Source organism: Oncorhynchus clarkii, chromosome 21, assembly GCF_045791955.1.
Source record: "Oncorhynchus clarkii lewisi isolate Uvic-CL-2024 chromosome 21, UVic_Ocla_1.0, whole genome shotgun sequence".
In the NCBI taxonomy this organism is placed as follows: Eukaryota; Metazoa; Chordata; class Actinopteri; order Salmoniformes; family Salmonidae; genus Oncorhynchus; species Oncorhynchus clarkii.
In genome coordinates, this window is record NC_092167.1 from 15,573,770 (window position 1) to 15,593,864 (window position 20,095).

General features: G+C 45.9%; 1 protein-coding gene across 13 annotated transcripts in view; it reads left to right on the forward strand.

Annotated features, from left to right (window-relative positions):
* Positions 1 to 2,672: 2,672 nt before the first annotated feature.
* LOC139378650 (filamin-C-like) overlaps positions 2,673 to 20,095 on the forward strand; it is a 111,899-nt gene continuing 94,476 nt past the window's right edge. For all 13 annotated transcript variants that reach the window (XM_071121008.1, XM_071121009.1, XM_071121019.1 and 10 more), the window contains exon 1: positions 2,673 to 3,521. In XM_071121008.1, the coding sequence (XP_070977109.1) occupies positions 3,113 to 3,521 (409 nt within the window). In that variant the 5' untranslated portion in view covers positions 2,673 to 3,112. The remainder of the gene's footprint in view (positions 3,522 to 20,095) is intronic.

A 20,095-nucleotide genomic window follows, 5' to 3' on the forward strand; every position in this document is an offset into this window, starting at 1 on the left:
GTTGCCAAAACAAGATTTACATGGGAAAATCCAGTGATGACATCATAAATTAATTCCTGTGATATTCTAGAATTTTGACAATGTATATAGACGTGTGTTACAATGACTCCTGACAAATCCTCTTCTTCTCTAGCTATAATCACCAAACTGGGCAAGAAAGCTAAGGCTTTTTAAATGTTCAAAAGTCAAATTTGTCTGTAAAATAACTCGTGCATAAATGTAAGGTAATTCAATAACGGAAAAATACATGTGGCTTTGTCTCCTGTTCAACACTTGACTTACAAATCTGTCTTCCTTTGAAAACAGAAAACATTCCACTTCGGTCAGGATGGCTGCCCTCAGTTGTCCACATTGTGAAGAAGACATTCTGGGTGTCTGAAGTGTCTGCACCAAGGGCCCAGCCTATCAAAGACTGCTTAGAGCTGAAGGACATCCAGTCTTACCTGGTGCTGGATGTGTGGGAGCCTAACATGGAGTCCCTTCAGAAGTGCAGTGTCCCTCTTGCTGCCTCCAGCCAACCTGGCCACAGCCAACCTGGCCACAGCCAACCTGGCCACAGCCAGAGCTGGAGAAGGGAGAGTCACCCTAACCTCTACTGCTACTCCAGGCCCAGCCATGGTGAGAGGCATAGGGGGAGAGAGGTGATGTGGCTTGGCTTCTCTGACGAGAGAAACAGTCACCAGAGCCATGACTTACTGCTAGTGCAGCATGAAGAGCTCCAGAGAGAACCAGCAGGACCTCTTCTCCCAGCTGTCCAAGTCCCGTAAGAGGAGCAGGGAGGGTGGGGAGGACCCTCAGGCCAACCCAGACTCCAAGAGTAGCAGAGCTGAGCACCCCACCCACAGCATTGTGCGCACAAGGCACTAAAATGACAGACTTTTTGATTCATGAAATGTGATGCAAGTTTTTGTTTTTCACATTTGCCGTGTTTTGGAATGAGTTTGAGTATTTTTTTTATATTTTTTTATAAAGGCCTTACCTGTTATTTAACTCTTGAGTGTGTGGTAACTGCCAGGTAACTGCCAAAATAAAGGAAACATCAACATAAAGCATCTTCATAGGGCTTTGGGCTACCACAAGGCACCAGAACATCTTCAATGCGCCTTGGCATCGATTCTACAAGTGTCTGAAACTCTATTGGCAGTATGCAATACCCTTCTTCCACGAGAAATTCCATAATCTGGTGTTTTGTTGATGGTGGTGGAAACTGCTCTCTCAGGCACCGCTCCAGATTCTCTCCAATAACTGTTCCATTTGAATGAGATCTGGTGACTATGACACACACACACACACACACACACACACACACACACACACACACACACACACACACACACACACACTTTAAACCCATGCTTCTTTGAGACCCCTCTTTCAAAGTCACTGAGATCTATTCTTCCAGCCATTGTAGCCAAAATAATGGGCAACTGGGATTTTTTTTATACATGACCCTAAGAATGATGGGATGTTAATTGCTTAATCAATCAATCAATCAATCAATCAAATGTATTTATAAAGCCCTTTTTACATCAGCAGCTGTCACAAAGTGCTTGTACAGAAACCCAGCCTAAAACCCCAGAGAGCAAGCAATACAGACGTAGAAGCACACTGGCTAGCAAAATCTCCCTAGAAAGGTAGGAACCTATGAAGAAACCTAGAGAGGAACCAGGCTCTGAGGGGTGGCCAGAATACTTAACCCCAGACTGTTCTTCAAGATGTTCAAACACTCATAGATGACCAGCAGAGTCAAATAATAATAAGCTCAGTGGTTATAGAGGGTGCCACAGGTCACCACCTCAGGAGTAACTTTCATTTGGCTTAATTAATTCAGGATGGACCCTACATCATGGGTCAGAGGTCAACCGTGACCACATAGCTACCAGTGTCACTTCCAGGAAAAGACTCAGGCCGCATAGCATTTACATAGCTCACCACAGAGTCAGCCATGGGGCGGACAACACCAGACATGCAATCAAACACTGTTTTAACTTTACCCCATTTGGTTGTGTGTGTGTGCGCGAGCGCGCGCACGCGAGCGAGAGAAAGAGCAAGTGAGTGAGAGAGCGAAAGAGTGAGAGACCAAAAGAACTAGAGAAAGAGAGCCGCTTTTGAAACCCCTGTCAACCCAAGAATCCTGTATGATCTTCCTCTTGTTAATTAAGCGTCAAAAGGTTTGATGTTATCTTATTAATTAGTTAGCTTGTCATGTGAGTTTATTTATTATGTTGACAAATATATATGTTTATAAACACAATTCTGCGTCAGTGGACATATGAGTGACAGCAAGAATAACCCTGGCTGGTAAAGGTTGGATCTGTTGAAGATGCTGGCATCATTTTTCCCTTCATAGTCCAATTGTTATTAAAGGCCCAGTAGGCCCTGGTCACCGTTCACTTTTACAACAACCTCAAAGCTCCGTCCCCCTCGCCCAATTTGGAGAGCCTAAAAATAACGAGAAGTGTCACAACTGTTATGGCGCCCCAGGGCCAATCGTTGACCCCCTTCTCTTATGTTACCCAATGGTGTTGCATCTCGCTATCTTCGTCTGATTAGAGAATACCCATCCTGCAGTTGTATATGGTCATGACGGGGGCATTCCAGGGAGTCGAGGGGCCTGACGCGAGCTTCAGGGGTGCCGAGCTTTTTAAAAACCTGTCCTGCCTAGAGCTTCATTTAGCTACTCAAGTGTAACGGACATCACCAAGCAGGCTGCCGCCGCCGACTTCGTAGGGCTACTAGCGGTCCTGTCCACAGACAACGCCTTCATCTTTCTACAGTCTATTCTTCTTCCGTGCCAAGGTGTCTATTAGGATGCAGCTACCACTTTTTTCACAATTCTGATAAATTTAAAGCCAGGAGACCGTCCACATTGGAAACGATAAACGGATTATTTAATTAATCCCACTGACAGACTGCTTGGTTTGACAAACTCCACTCCCATCACAAGTACAAACGAAAATCTCGTTTACTCTTGCTTTCATATTTTTCCTAGTTTTACAACTTTTTTCACGGCCAATGCTCAAGCTTGGCACTGGCCCGCAATAAACAGTTTTTTTTTATTTCTTTCCACGCTCCCTTGCGTGCCGTAACGTTCACACACTGGCCCCACTGAATGTGGTATAAAAAGGGCACGGAAACCGACAACATGATGAGCAATAATACGTACTACGAGCAGCAGCAGCCGCCGCAGTACTACAAGAGTACGGACAACGGGGACGACGAGGAAGAGATGCCGGCTACGGAGAAGGACCTCGCTGAGGATGCGCCCTGGAAGAAAATACAACAGAACACCTTCACCAGGTGGTGCAACGAGCACCTCAAGTGCCTCAACAAGCGGATCAACGACCTACAGAAAGACCTGACCGACGGGCTCAAGCTCATCGGTCTTCTGGAGGTTTTGAGCCAGAAGAAAATGTACAGAAAGTACCACGCCAGACCTAACTTCAGACAAATGAAACTGGAAAATGTGTCCGTTGCGCTGGAATTCTTGGAGAGAGAACACATAAAGCTGGTATCGATAGGTAAGTGGTGTTTGTATTTAGGACCGATATAGCGCAATGGTTGGGTTTCTCGGAACATGTTGAAAGTTGATGCTTTGTCCACTCTGTCTGGGATAGCCACTTTTGGGGGTGCCGTTACTGTTTAGAGGGCGTATTTGAGTCAGGGAAATGAGTCTGAGATTGATTTCTCCTCAAAATGAATTAAACACATTTTGATCTTATAGAAAAGTAATGCGCAATGCAGCTTTTTATTTATTAGAGTAAAACGTATTCCTAGTTGTGTTGTTGATTGTTCCATGATTAGATTGTTCAGAGTTGTGTTTTCACTGTATACACTTCTCCATAGCTATTGTTGCATGCGTTATAAACAGTGCATAACTGAAATGCACTGTACTTTTTGACGCAAATTACGCACGTCGTCGATATGTACTTCTGTGCGTAAGAGTGACCAGACCACGGCGCGATGTGTTCAGGATGCGCCAAACAAGAAATGTCCCCTTTCTGACTCCCCGACAAAGACTGCTTTCAGCTGGATCCGGGAAACAGAGAGATTCTGGATTCGGTGCATGCCTTTGGATCCCTGTGTGTTATTACTGTGTAACTCATGCATGGTCCCATTAGAAACGATACTGCCAATTGAGAGTCATTACAATCTCAGGTTTAACCAACTTGGCTGCTGTCATTTGTTGTTCATGAAATGAAATACTGAATGAGTCATTTGGAGCGTTCTCATCGAATGGATAGTCTCCAATTTGGATTAGGCAATGTCTTTATAGTTGCTTCTGAATGATGTAGTGATTTGGCATCTCTATCTCATGTGTTCAAGTATGTGGACTAAAGATGAATAAGTAACAAGTAGTCTACAAATCATTTGTATATATCCAGCTATTTGTATATACACTGAGTGCACAAAACATTAGGAACACCTGCTCTTTCCATGACATAGACTGACCAGGTGAATCCAGGTGTAAGCTATGATCCCTTATTGATGTCACCTGCTAAATCCACTTCAATAAGTGTATATGAAGCGGAGGAGGCAGGTTAAAGAAGGATTTTTAAGCCTTGAGACAATTGAGACATGGATTGTGTATGTGTGCCATTCAGAGGGTGAATGGGCAGAGACAACATATTTAAGTGCCTTTGAACAGGGTATGGTAGTAGTTGCCAGGCACATCAGTTTGAGTGTGTCAAGAACTGCATCGCTGCTGGGATTTTCACGCTCAACAGTTTCTTGTGTGTATCAAAAATGGTCAAACCTCCCAAAGGATATCCAGTCAATTTGACACAACTGTGGGAAGCATTGGAGTCAACATGGGGCAGCATCCCTGTGGAACGCTTTCAACACCTTGTAGACTTCATCCCCCCTCCTTTTGCCCTCAGAACAGCCTGATTTTGTCTGGGCATGAACTCTACAGTACAAGGTGTCGAAAGCGTTCCACAGGGATGCTGACCCATGTTGACTCAAATGCTTCCCACAGTTGGCTGAATGTTCTTTGGGTGGTGGACCATTCTTGATACACCCGAGAGACTGTTGAGCGTGAAAAACACAGCAGTGTTTTACTACCGTACCCCGTTCAAAAGACCCCGTTCATTCACCCTCTGAATGGCACACACCCAATCCATGTCTCAATGGTTTCAAGGCTTAAAAATCCTTCTTTAAACTGTGTCCTCCCGTTCATCTACGCTGTGGATTTAAGTGGATTTAACAGATGTCATGAGTAAGGGATCATAGCTTTCTCCTGCATTCATCTGGTCAGTCTATGTCATGGAAAGAGCAGGTGCTCTTAATGTTTTGTAATGCAATGTTTTAGAACCAGAGGCTCCAGGATGTAGGATATGTTCTTGGAGAACCAATAACAACATCATTGAGGCAGGGGCTCAGACTGATGTCCCTAACTGGTTCTAATGTGGATTCTGATGATTTATTTGTTTATTTTTTATTAGGATCACCATTACCTGTTGCAAAAGCAGCAGCTACTCTTCCTGGGGTCCACACAAAACATGAAACATGAAGCATGACATAATACAGAACGTCGATAGACAAGAACAGTTCATGGACAGAACTACATACATAAAAGGCACACGTAGCCTACATATCAGTGCATACAAACAAACTATCTAGGTCAAATAGGGGAGAGGCGTTGTGCCGCGAGGTGTTGCTTTATCTGTTTTTGGAAACCAGGTCTGCTGTTTATTGGAGCAATATGAGATGGAAGGAAGTTCCATGCAATAAGGGCTCTATATAATACTGTACGCTTTCTTGAATTCGTTCTGGATTTGGGGACTATGGAAAGACCCCTGGTGGCATATGATTATGATTATGATGATGATGATGATGATGATGCAGCAGCCAGCAGGAAAGACAGTAAGTAGTGTATTGTTAAGACTGGCCCTGTAGAGGGCTCCTCTGTTGCTGAACCTTATAACAGTGATTTATGAATGCACCTTGTGCTCAGAGAATGTGGTTCTAAGGATATTTTTTGTACCTTAATTTAACTAGGTAAATCAGTTAAGAACAAATTTTTATTTTCAATGACGGCCTAGGAACAGTGGGTTAACTGCCTTGTTCAGGGGCAGAACAACAGATTTTTACCTTGTCGGCTCGGGGATTCGATCTAGCAACCTTTCGGTTACTAGTCCAACGCTCTAACCACTAGGCTACCTGCCACCCCAAAATGATCCTTGGCTCATGTTCTGCCTTAAAACTAATCAATGCTATAATATTTATTCTCAGAATCTGAAACAGGTTCATGAGAAAAGGCGGCACATCAAAGCATCCTTGTTGTCAACATCTGTTGTGCTGATGTGTTGTGGCTGTGTTGGCCAACTCTTGATAAGAGCATGGCAACAGCCATCAGTGGTACAGACCCCAGTTCACCACTCTGGCCTTTGTTGTTTTCTTCATCTTACACGTTGTTTACTCTCTGTCACATACATTGCCATCAGAAAGTATTCACACCCCTTGACTTTTCAAACATTTAGTTTTGTTACAAAATGGGATTCAAATTGATTTAATTATCCTTTTTTTGGGGTCAAGGATCCACACAAGATATATTACTGTACATTTTTTCATGAATTATAAACTATCAAAATAAAGAAAGTCACACACTCCATGTGTAATGGCCCAGCAATTTAATGGGTATTTACCAACGTTTCGGCATCACTGTGCCTTCCTCTGGGTCATGAATGAAATAAAATATCATCGATTTCTTCATCCTCTTTGACCAAACTCTATGATATTTAATTTTATTTATGAAAAATAAAACACTAATTTAATAGATACGTATTCATTCCCCTAAGTCAATAGATGTTAGAATCACCTTTAGCAGAGACTACAGCTGTGACTGTTTTTGTGTAAGTCTCTAAGAGCTTAGCATACCTGGATTGTACAATATTTGCCCCAATATTCTCAAAAACATTATTCAAGCTCTGTCAAGTTGGTTGTTGATCATTGCTAGACAGCTATTTTCAAGTATTGTCATAGATTTTCAAGGCGATTTAAGTCAGAACTATAACTAGGCCACTCAGGAACATTCAATGTCATCTTGGTAAGAAACTCCAGTGTATATTTGGCCTTATATTTTAGGTTATTTTCCAGCTGAAAGGTGACTATGTCTCCCACTGTCTGTTGGAAAGCAGACTGAGCCAGGTTTTCCTCTCAGATTTTGCCTGTGCTTAGCTCTATTCCAATGCTTTTTATCCTAAAAAACTCCCTAGTCCTTGCCGATGACAAGCATACCCATAACATGATGCATCCGCCACCATGCTTGAAGAGTGGTACTCAGTTATGTGTTGTGTTGGATTTGCCCCAAACATAACGCTTTGTATTCAGTACAAAAAGTACATTTCTTTGCCAAATTGTTTTGCATTATTACTTTAGCGCCTTATTGCAAACAGGATGCATATTTTGGAATATTTGTATTCTGTAAAGGCTTTATTCTTTTCACTCTGTCATTTATGTTAGTATTGTGGAGTAACTACAATGTTGTTGATTCATCCTCAGGACAAACTGAAATTGGGTCAGCTTTGAGGGGTTATCTGGTCCAATATCTGTTAGGGCTACCCAGGATACAGTGTGATAAAGGGGAAATGGGTCTACAAGCAGACAGAGTCATTGGGAAGGGTCGGACCAGGGTGGCTGAGTGACATTGGTGAAAAGAGTGATCCTTTCAGAAGGGCACCTGCCATGGCTCTCTCTCTCTCAGTGGGGGGTGGAGGGGAGTGTTGGGTAACAGAAGAGCTGGAGAACACACACACTCACACACTCATTCACTCTGTCTTACTCCTTCACACACATGATACACACACACTCATGGATGCCAGCAGGCAGGGAAGGAAGACTAGAGGGTGTGTGACTTGGAGATTTGGAAATCAGTGTGTGTCACAGAGTGTGTGACATGGAGAGTTGGAAGTCAAGTAAGAACGGGAAAGGTTACTGCCACAGGAAATTCAGACTGATATCCCCCTCCCCCCTGGTTCTGGTGGTTTGGCCTTCCGGCTCTCTGGTTGTCTGGTAGTCTGGTAGTCTGGAGGGGCAGTGAGGGGCCAGCCTGGCCCAGGTCAGCTTCACTCATTTGGGGAAGGGGGCAGCTGATTGATGAGCAGACAGCTGGGCTCTGGGGCTCTGGGCTTCCTCCACTAACAGGCGCCTAAAATAGACCCACATACAGCCCCAGAGTGGCATGGGGAGAGGGGGCGGGGGAGAGGACTGTGAAAGAGGGGTTAGTTAAAAGAGAGGAGGCAGGGAAGTGGGGAGAATGAGAGGGGTTAGGAGAGAGAATGTGGAGAGAGGGGGTCGGGAGAGAGGAGAGGGAAATTACGAGGGTATGACGGGGCGAGGAAAAGGTGACTGAGACCTCTGGCGCTGAGGGGGGTTTTAGGTGGGGGTCCTGAAGAGTTGCGTATCCCTTTTCCCGGCACTAAGACACAGTAGTATATGACATTATGACTCAAACAGACCATCCGTTATGACATTATGACTCAAACAGACTATCCGTTATGACATTATGACCCAAACAGACCATCCGTTATGACATTATGACTCAAACAGACCATCCGTTATGACATTATGACTCAAACAGACCATCCGTTATGACATTATGACTCAAACAGAACATCCGTTATGACATTATGACTCAAACAGACTATCCGTTATGACATTATGACTCAAACAGACCATCCGTTATGACATTATGACTCAAACAGACGATCCGTGATGACATTATGACTCAAACAGAACATCCGTTATGACATTATGACTCAAACAGACTATCCGTTATGACATTATGACTCAAACAGAACATCCGTTATGACATTATGACTCAAACAGACCATCCGTGAAGACATTAAGACTCAAACAGAACATCCGTTATGACATTATGACTCAAACAGACTATCCGTTATGACATTATGACTCAAACAGACCATCCGTTATGACATTATGACTCAAACAGACCATCCGTTATGACATTATGACTCAAACAGACCATCCGTTATGACATTATGACTCAAACAGAACATCCGTTATGACATTATGACTCAAACAGACTATCCGTTATGACATTATGACTCAAACAGACCATCCGTTATGACCTTATGACTCAAACAGACCATCCTTATGACATTATGACTCAAACAGACCATCCGTTATGACATTATGACTCAAACAGAACATCCGTTATGACATTATGACTCAAACAGACCATCCTTATGACATTATGACTCAAACAGAACATCCGTTATGAAATTATGACCCAAACAGACCATCCGTTATGACATTATGACTCAAACAGACCATCCGTTATGACATTATGACTCAAACAGACCATCCATTATGACATTATGACTCAAACAGACCATCCGTTATGACATTATGACTCAAACAGACCATCCGTTATGACATTATGACTCAAACAGAACATCCGTTATGACATTATGACTCAAACAGACCATCCTTATGACATTATGACTCAAACAGACCATCCGTTATGACATTATGACTCAAACAGACCATCCGTTATGACATTATGACTCAAACAGACCATCCGTTATGACATTATGACTCAAACAGACCATCCGTTATGACATTATGACTCAAACAGACCATCCGTTATGACATTATGACTCAAACAGACCATCCGTTATGACATTATGACTCAAACAGACCATCCATTATGACATTATGACTCAAACAGACCATCCGTTATGACATTATGACTCAAACAGACCATCCGTTATGACATTATGACTCAAACAGAACATCCGTTATGACATTATGACTCAAACAGACCATCCTTATGACATTATGACTCAAACAGACCATCCGTTATGACATTATGACTCAAACAGACCATCCGTTATGACATTATGACTCAAACAGACCATCCGTTATGACATTATGACTCAAACAGAACATCCGTTATGACATTATGACTCAAACAGACCATCCGTTATGACATTATGACTCAAACAGACCATCCGTTATGACATTATGACTCAAACAGACTATCCGTTATGACATTATGACTCAAACAGACCATCCGTTATGACATTATGACTCAAACAGACTATCCTTATGACATTATGACTCAAACAGACCATCCGTTATGACATTATGACTCAAACAGACCATCCGTTATGACATTATGACTCAAACAGACCATCCGTTATGACATTATGACTCAAACAGAACATCCGTTATGACATTATGACTCAAACAGACCATCCGTTATGACATTATGACTCAAACAGAACATCCGTTATGACATTATGACTCAAACAGACCATCCGTTATGACATTATCACTCAAACAGAACATCCGTTATGACATTATGACTCAAACAGACCATCCGTTATGACATTATGACTCAAACAGACCATCCGTTATGACATTATGACTCAAACAGAACATCCGTTATGACATTATGACTCAAACAGACCATCCTTATGACATTATGACTCAAACAGACCATCCGTTATGACATTATGACTCAAACAGACCATCCGTTATGACATTATGACTCAAACAGACCATCCGTTATGACATTATGACTCAAACAGAACATCCGTTATGACATTATGACTCAAACAGACCATCCGTTATGACATTATGGCTCAAACAGACCATCCGTTATGACATTATGACTCAAACAGACCATCCTTATGACATTAGATGGACCTCCGCTTACTCATAAAGTTATAACTTACTCTGCTCTTTGATGAATGAGTACATCTCTCTCTCTCTCTCCCTCTCTCTCTCTCTCTCTCTCTCTCTCACTCTCTCTCCCTCTCTATGTCTCTCTCTCCATCCCCTCTCTCTGACTCAGTCCTGATGAGAGAAAAAGAGAAGTTGAGCGTGGCCCTCTGATTGGTTGGTCGGTTCATTTGACTGCGGTATGATTGACCCCATTGTGGGTTCACATTGTTGTTGTGAATTTAACAGGGGGGAAAGTTGTGGTATCTCCAGTAGTAGCTGTGTGTATGTGTGTATGTGTTTCCTGTATCACTATCCAAGGCTAAATACTGTGGTTCTGTAATGGGTCTCTGACATGACTGTGCAATGTGGTGGGGAGCAATGACAGAGAGAGAAAAGGGGAAGAGAGCAGTATGGAGAGAGAACGAGGGAGAGGGCAGTATGGAGAGAGAGCAGTATGGAGAGAGAACGAGGGAGAGAGCAGTATGGAGAGAGAGCAAGGGAGAGGGCAGTATGGAGAGAGAGCAAGGGAGAGAGTAGTATGGAGAGAGAGCAAGGGAGAGAGTAGTATGGAGAGAGAGCAAGGGAGAGAGCAGTATGGAGAGAGAGCAAGGGAGAGAGTAGTATGGAGAGAGAGCAAGTGATAGAGCAGTATGGAGAGAGAGCAAGGGAGAGAGCAGTATGGAGAGAGAGCAAGGGAGAGAGTAGTATGGAGAGAGAGCAAGGGAGAGGGCAGTATGGAGAGAGCAAGGGAGAGAGTAGTATGGAGAGAGAGCAAGGGAGAGGGCAGTATGGAGAGAGAGCAAGGGAGAGAGTAGTATGGAGAGAGAGCAAGGGAGAGAGTAGTATGGAGAGAGAGCAAGGGAGAGAGTAGTATGGAGAGAGAGCAAGGGAGAGAGTAGTATGGAGAGAGAGCAAGGGAGAGGGCAGTATGGAGAGAGAGCAAGGGAGAGAGTAGTATGGAGAGAGAGCAAGGGAGAGAGTAGTATGGAGAGAGAGCAAGGGAGAGGGCAGTATGGAGAGAGAGCAAGGGAGAGAGTAGTATGGAGAGAGAGCAAGGGAGAGGGCAGTATGGAGAGAGAGCAAGGGAGAGAGTAGTATGGAGAGAGAGCAAGGGAGAGAGTAGGATGGAGAGAGAGCAAGGGAGAGAGCAGTATGGAGAGAGAGCAAGGGAGAGAGTAGTATGGAGAGAGAGCAAGGGATAGAGCAGTATGGAGAGAGAGCAAGGGAGAGGGCAGTATGGAGAGAGAGCAAGGGAGAGAGCAGTATGGAGAGAGAGCAAGGGAGAGAGTAGTATGGAGAGAGAGCAAGGGAGAGAGTAGTATGGAGAGAGAGCAAGGGAGAGAGTAGTATGGAGAGAGAGCAAGGGAGAGGGCAGTATGGAGAGAGAGCAAGGGAGAGAGTGGAGAGAGAGCAAGGGAGAGAGTAGTATGGAGAGAGAGCAAGGGAGAGAGCAGTATGGAGAGAGAGCAAGGGAGAGAGAGTATGGAGAGAGAGCAAGGGAGAGAGTAGTATGGAGAGAGAGCAAGGGAGAGGGCAGTATGGAGAGAGAGCAAGGGAGAGAGGAGTATGGAGAGAGAGCAAGGGAGAGAGTAGTATGGAGAGAGAGCAAGGGAGAGGGCAGTATGGAGAGAGCAAGGGAGAGAGTAGTATGGAGAGAGAGCAAGGGAGAGGGCAGTATGGAGAGAGAGCAAGGGAGAGAGTAGTATGGAGAGAGAGCAAGGGAGAGAGTAGTATGGAGAGAGAGCAAGGGAGAGAGTAGTATGGAGAGAGAGCAAGGGAGAGAGTAGTATGGAGAGAGAGCAAGGGAGAGGGCAGTATGGAGAGAGAGCAAGGGAGAGAGTAGTATGGAGAGAGAGCAAGGGAGAGAGTAGTATGGAGAGAGAGCAAGGGAGAGGGCAGTATGGAGAGAGAGCAAGGGAGAGAGTAGTATGGAGAGAGAGCAAGGGAGAGGGCAGTATGGAGAGAGAGCAAGGGAGAGAGTAGTATGGAGAGAGAGCAAGGGAGAGAGTAGCAGTATGGAGAGAGAGCAAGGGAGAGAGTAGTATGGAGAGAGAGCAAGGGAGAGAGTAGTATGGAGAGAGAGCAGAGGGATGGAGAGAGAGCAGTATGGAGAGAGAGCAAGGGAGAGGGCAGTATGGAGAGAGAGCAAGGGAGAGAGCAGTATGGAGAGAGAGCAAGGGAGAGAGTAGTATGGAGAGAGAGCAAGGGAGAGAGTAGTATGGAGAGAGAGCAAGGGAGAGAGTAGTATGGAGAGAGAGCAAGGGAGAGGGCAGTATGGAGAGAGAGCAAGGGAGATAGTAGTATGGAGAGAGAGCAAGGGAGAGAGCAGTATGGAGAGAGAGCAAGGGAGAGAGAGCAGTATGGAGAGAGAGCAAGGGAGAGAGCAGTATGGAGAGAGAGCAAGGGAGAGGGCAGTATGGAGAGAGAGCAAGGGAGAGAGCAGTATGGAGAGAGAGCAAGGGAGAGGGCAGTATGGAGAGAGAGCAAGGGAGAGAGTAGTATGGAGAGAGAGCAAGGGAGAGAGAGTAGTATGGAGAGAGAGCAAGGGAGAGAGTAGTATGGAGAGAGAGCAAGGGAGAGAGTAGTATGGAGAGAGAGCAAGGGAGAGAGAGCAGTATGGAGAGAGAGCAAGGGAGAGAGTAGTATGGAGAGAGAGCAAGGGAGAGAGTAGTATGGAGAGAGAGCAAGGGAGAGGGCAGTATGGAGAGAGAGCAAGGGAGAGAGTAGTATAGTATGAGAGTAGTATGGAGAGAGAGCAAGGGAGAGGGCAGTATGGAGAGAGAGCAAGGGAGAGAGTAGTATGGAGAGAGAGCAAGGGAGAGAGTAGTAGTATGGAGAGAGAGCAAGGGAGAGAGTAGTATGGAGAGAGAGCAAGGGAGAGAGTAGTATGGAGAGAGAGCAAGGGATAGAGCAGTATGGAGAGAGAGCAAGGGAGAGGGCAGTATGGAGAGAGAGCAAGGGAGAGAGCAGTATGGAGAGAGAGCAAGGGAGAGAGTAGTATGGAGAGAGAGCAAGGGAGAGAGTAGTATGGAGAGAGAGCAAGGGAGAGAGTAGTATGGAGAGAGAGCAAGGGAGAGGGCAGTATGGAGAGAGAGCAAGGGAGATAGTAGTATGGAGAGAGAGCAAGGGAGAGAGCAGTATGGAGAGAGAGCAAGGGAGAGGGCAGTATGGAGAGAGAGCAAGGGAGAGAGCAGTATGGAGAGAGAGCAAGGGAGAGGGCAGTATGGAGAGAGAGCAAGGGAGAGAGCAGTATGGAGAGAGAGCAAGGGAGAGAGCAGTATGGAGAAAGAGCAAGGGAGAGGGCAGTATGGAGAGAGAGCAAGGGAGAGGGCAGTATGGAGAGGGCGAGAGAGAGGGTGGTGGTGGTGACTGGTTCTTATGTTGATGGTCTCACTCCTTCAGCAAGTCTCTGGTGTGTGTGATAAAAATGTAACCTTACCCCCAATGTTACCCCAACACTCTGAGAGGTTCCAAGTTACCTCCTGGTCTCCTGGTGTTAGACAGTGTTCAGGCTCTGTGGTAGTAGACCCTATGGGGTAGTAGAAGTATTAACTGTTGTAGATCCTTGCAGATCCTTCCCTGCTATCTAACTTTACTGGAGCTGAGGGAAATGAGTGAGACCACTCTCTCTCCTCATCTTTCTTTTTGTCTCTCCTCTCTCTCTCTTCGTCTCTGTCTCTGTCTCTTCATCTCAGCCGCTCTCTCTCTCTCTCTTTCTCTCTCTCTTTCTCCCTCTCTCTCGCCCTCTCCATTACCTTCTCTCTCTCGCTCTCTCACTCTCTCCCTGTCTTCCTCACCCTCTCTCTCTCTCTCTCTCGCCCGACAACAGTATCTCTAATTGTTAGCATGTGTCAGAGGCAGTCAGCTCAGAAGAATGTCCGAGCAGGGCCAGAACCCCCCCCCCCCCCAATCACCCCCTACCCTACATCCCACACCCCCTACCTCTCTAGCAGCCACCAAGGATAAGCAACTCTGGCTAGCCAAGAGAGGAGAATAACTCTGATTGCACCACCACCTCCACCATCCCCACCACCACCTCCCCCCAAAACACCTCACCCCCTGCTAATATCTTTCTTTATAAAGGAAGTCCTCTATGTTGGATTGATATGGTTTCTCCCCCCACAGACTTCCAGCCATTTCTCTGGTGTCGTGTACAGCATTTAGATACAGAGGACTTAGGAAAAGGTCCAACTTTTCAACAGCCAGTTGAATATGTCGCCTTATTGTTAGAGGGCCATGTGTTTAGTGTTGCAGTCTGGGTAGAGGGAATTGAATGGGCTATATGTAAGATCTATTAACGGGGTGGAAGCACATCAAATCAAATGACAACATCAGTCTCACACTGAGAACCCCTGAAATGATATTGGTGTAATAATCATGTTGCTCTGTTATATAGTATTCTGTCTAAAACAATATATGTTTCCATGTATCTAATCCAGCTGTTAATTTTGCATTGGTGTACTGTCTATTTCCACTGGTTATCCGAGGAGGCTGAGGATATGCTCTGTATTTCATCTTTGGATTCAATGAACCTGAGCAGAAGTACAGGTATATGAGATTATAAAATGAATGTGTCTAATACCGGATGCTCATTGGCTAAAACCGCAGTCCAGCTGGTGTCTATTCCACAAGTTACCACCGGCTAAATCTATGACGTTGAAATGCCCATTTACTCTGTTCCAACTGACTGCGCAATCCACTGTCTCGTCAGCCCAGCCAGGCAATTTATAAACTAGATCTTCCCTGTAAAAAAGCATCTAGAAATGATCTCCCATTTCTTTTAGACTAACGTTTAGCTTTCAACAGCGGAGATTAGCAATAACCTTGCCGTTGAAATTCCTTCTCCATCTGTCCTATGGTAATGAACGTGTCGGTAGTCTGAACGAGACAGACAGACTGGCATACACACCAAGAAATGTCTGTAGAAAAACACTAAATGCAGCTAGTTTGCTGTCATTCCAGCTTCAGTTTCTTCTGAACAGAGAGCAAATGTTCTACGCCAGGCGAAATCGCACATCATTAGCTCATTTTTATGGATGTATAAAAAAAACAATCATTAGAAAACAGCTTAAACAAACTCAAATGCAGCTACTTTGCTGTTATTCCGGTTGGGCCACGTCTCTAGCAACCGGACCGATTGAACGAACGACCAGCCTGCTTGGGTATCAACCCTTGATTTGTGTCTGGACTATATCTCGTGGAGGGTGAAATACAGTAGTGTGAATAAATTAATCAAAATAATGTTTTTAATTCAAATATGTCAATCATTATTTGGAATATGTTGGAATCTCATTGTATAAAAGGGATAATGCCCTCGAAGCCGTTGTTGTTAGGTCCGAGACCGAGGCCTAACAGCACCCGTGCCAAAATCCTTCAAACACCAGCTTCTCGGGCATCACTTAAGTAGAATTCATCCATTGTCTCCTCTTCATTCTCAGTGGCACAGATGGTCAGTTTGCCTGCTCTCTCTCTCTCTCTCTCTCTCTCTCTCTCTCTCTTTCTCTTTCTCTTTCTCTCTCTCTCCTCTCTCCATCTCAGTGGTCTGCGTGAAGCGTGAGGAGGAGCATAGTGAGAGGAAGAAGTCCGTCCACAAGTTAAATGTTCCAAAAGGCACTGCTCATAAAAGTTTTAGCACGGCACCACAGCCAGGGTCAAACGAGGACCACAGAGCAGTTTCCACTGGAGAGAGAGAGAGGGAGAGATTAGGAGCAGAGTGAAATATAAAGTAGAGAGGAGACACAGAGATATGGACAGGAAGAGAAGAGTGGAAACAGGGGATAGGGTGAGTGGAAGAGTGAAGAGATGGACACGTAGAGAAGAGTGGAAACAGGGGATAGGGTGAGTGGAAGAGTGAAGAGATGGACAGGTAGAGAAGAGTGGAAACAGGGGATAGGGTGAGTGGAAGAGTGAAGAGATGGACAGGTAGAGAAGAGTGGAAACAGGTGGTATGGTGAGTGGAAGAGTGAAGAGATGGACAGGGAGAGAAGAGTGGAAACAGGGGGTAGGGTGAGTGGAAGAGTGAAGAGATGGACAGGGAGAGAAGAGTGGAAACAGGGGATAGGGTGAGTGGAAGAGTGAAGAGATGGACAGGTAGAGAAGAGTGGAAACAGGGGATAGGGTGAGTGGAAGAGTGAAGAGATAGACAGGGAGAGAAGAGTGGAAACAGGGGATAGGGTGAGTGGAAGAGTGAAGAGATGGACAGGGAGAGAAGAGTGGAAACAGGAGATAGGGTGAGTGGAAGAGTGAAGAGATGGACAGGGAGAGAAGAGTGGAAACAGGGGATAGGGTGAGTGGAAGAGTGAAGAGATAGACACGTAGAGAAGAGTGGAAACAGGGGATAGGGTGAGTGGAAGAGTGAAGAGATGGACAGGGAGAGAAGAGTGGAAACAGGGGATAGGGTGAGTGGAAGAGTGAAGAGATGGACATGGAGAGAAGAGTGGAAACAGGGGATAGGGTGAGTGGAAGAGTGAAGAGATGGACAGGGAGAGAAGAGTGGAAACAGGGGATAGGGTGAGTGGAAGAGTGAAGAGATGGACAGGGAGAGAAGAGTGGAAACAGGGGATAGGGTGAGTGGAAGAGTGAAGAGATGGACAGGGAGAGAGACTGGTTAAACATAATGTGTTAGTCCAGAGACTGACGTTTCTAACAGACAGACCTACCAGACAGTAGACATTCCTCTGAGTCCAGCCAAGAGAGCCAAAATCACAAGGTTGTTTGGGATGAGATATTTTGAACCCGTGTCAATACATGTTTATTATGACTAGCCACAAAGTTTTTTCACTGATGACGAGCGGGATTAATCCAAGGGGTCCTGATGATGGTGATGTTAAATGTCAGGCAGTGACACAGCCGCCTGCTTCCTGTGAGGATGTTTGGGTATATGAGTTTCCAGTACATCACTTTGTTTGTTACTCTGTCCACATAGACTTGGCACCATAAACATAGATAACGGTCTGTGTCCATAGCAACAAAACGTTTCCAAACCACATTTCCACAATTTCTATGTTTAAGACAGATGTGATGACCTAATCGTTGCGAGTGGAAACAGGTTATCAGGATTAAGCCATCTGGACCGCAGGATTACACAGTGGGGGATATAGTATGGAGGGAAGAATAACGGATGAGAAAGAGAGAGGGGGGGGGGGGAAGAACTCTGGAGTTGAGAATGGAGTACGGGTTGGGTTTGGATCTGACCTCTCCCTTCAACATACCCAGGAGCCACCTGACATCCAGTGCTGTTGTGCCTGGCAAAGGTAGGTTATCTAAATGTGTGTGTGTGTGTTTGTGTATGCTTGTGTGTGTTTGTGTGTGCTTGTGTGTGTGTGTGGGGTTTGTGCGTGTCTGTGTGTGTCTGCGTAGACTTAGTCACTCACACCTGGAGTGTCAGAACAGAGAGCAGTCGCTTCTATAACCTGATTGGTCAAAGTGAGAGAGACAGAAAAACAGAGAGGTAGAGTTCCATTGAAAGGTTCCATTGTGCCCTGTTTCAGTGACGTCACCATTAAGGTCCCCTGTCAATGTCTGTCATGCTGATAAAATAGCCCAGCATTACACACAGTATAATGTAACCTAGCGTATGTGGAGTGCCCTCCATGCTAAATAAACAACCTGTTGTAGTCTATGCACACACTTCTTAGCACCCTGAGAAATCGGCTAGTGCATTCTGGGGCAGTTGGTGTCAGGCACAACTGCTGCTAGCAGCCCAACAATCTGACCCCTTAATCCATTTCACCCAAATCTGCTCCCTACAGGGTTGCTAGGTCTGACCCTAACTCTACTTCCCTCTGCTCCCTACAGGGTTGCTAGGTCTGACCCTAACTCTACTTCCCTCTGCTCCCTACAGGGTTGCTAGGTCTGACCCTAACTCTACTTCCCTCTGCTCCCTACAGGGTTGCTAGGTCTGACCCTAACTCTACTTCCCTCTGCTCCCTACAGGGTTGCTAGGTCTGACCCTGACTCTACTTCCCTCTGTCCCTACAGGGTTGCTAGGTCTGACCCTAACTCTACTTCCCTCTGCTCCCTACAGGGTTGCTAGGTCTGACCCTAACTCTACTTCCCTCTGTCCCTACAGGGTTGCTAGGTCTGACCCTAACTCTACTTCCCTCTGCTCCCGACAGGGTTGCTAGGTCTGACCCTAACTCTACTTCCCTCTGCTCCCTACAGGGTTGCTAGGTCTGACCCTAACTCTACTTCCCTCTGCTCCCTACAGGGTTGCTAGGTCTGACCCTGACTCTACTTCCCTCTGCTCCCTACAGGGTTGCTAGGTCTGACCCTAACTCTACTTCCCTCTGCTCCCTACAGGGTTGCTAGGTCTGACCCTAACTCTACTTCCCTCTGCTCCCTACAGGGTTGCTAGGTCTGACCCTAACTCTACTTCCCTCTGCTCCCTACAGGGTTGCTAGGTCTGACCCTGACTCTACTTCCCTCTGTCCCTACAGGGTTGCTAGGTCTGACCCTAACTCTACTTCCCTCTGCTCCCTACAGGGTTGCTAGGTCTGACCCTAACTCTACTTCCCTCTGCTCCCTACAGGGTTGCTAGGTCTGACCCTGACTCTACTTCCCTCTGCTCCCTACAGGGTTGCTAGGTCTGACCCTAACTCTACTTCCCTCTGCTCCCTACAGGGTTGCTAGGTCTGACCCTAACTCTACTTCCCTCTGCTCCCTACAGGGTTGCTAGGTCTGACCCTGACTCTACTTCCCTCTGCTCCCGACAGGGTTGCTAGGTCTGACCCTAACTCTACTTCCCTCTGCTCCCTACAGGGTTGCTAGGTCTGACCCTAACTCTACTTCCCTCTGCTCCCTACAGGGTTGCTAGGTCTGACCCTGACTCTACTTCCCTCTGCTCCCTACAGGGTTGCTAGGTCTGACCCTAACTCTACTTCCCTCTGCTCCCTACAGGGTTGCTTGGTCTGACCCTAACTCTACTTCCCTCTGCTCCCTACAGGGTTGCTAGGTCTGACCCTAACTCTACTTCCCTCTGTCCCTACAGGGTTGCTAGGTCTGACCCTAATTCTACTTCCCTCTGTCCCTACAGGGTTGCTAGGTCTGACCCTAACTCTACTTCCCTCTGCTCCCTACAGGGTTGCTAGGTCTGACCCTAACTCTACTTCCCTCTGCACCCCAAGGTGTTGCCTGATCTAAGCCCTTATTCATCTTCACTCTCCTCCTGGTCCCTATGGCGTTGCCAGATTGGACATTTTGTTTATCCAGGCGCAGGCCTCTCTCCTCACCTCCCACAGAACAGGGTAGGTTCCATTAGGGTGCTGTGAGGTCAGAGCAGGGGAAATAACAAGATGGAGGGGGAAAATGATTGATAACATGTTTAGGATATTTCCCAGCCTCGACACAAATTGGGGATTTTAAGGAATCTGGCACCCCGCCGAAGGCGCTGATGACGGTT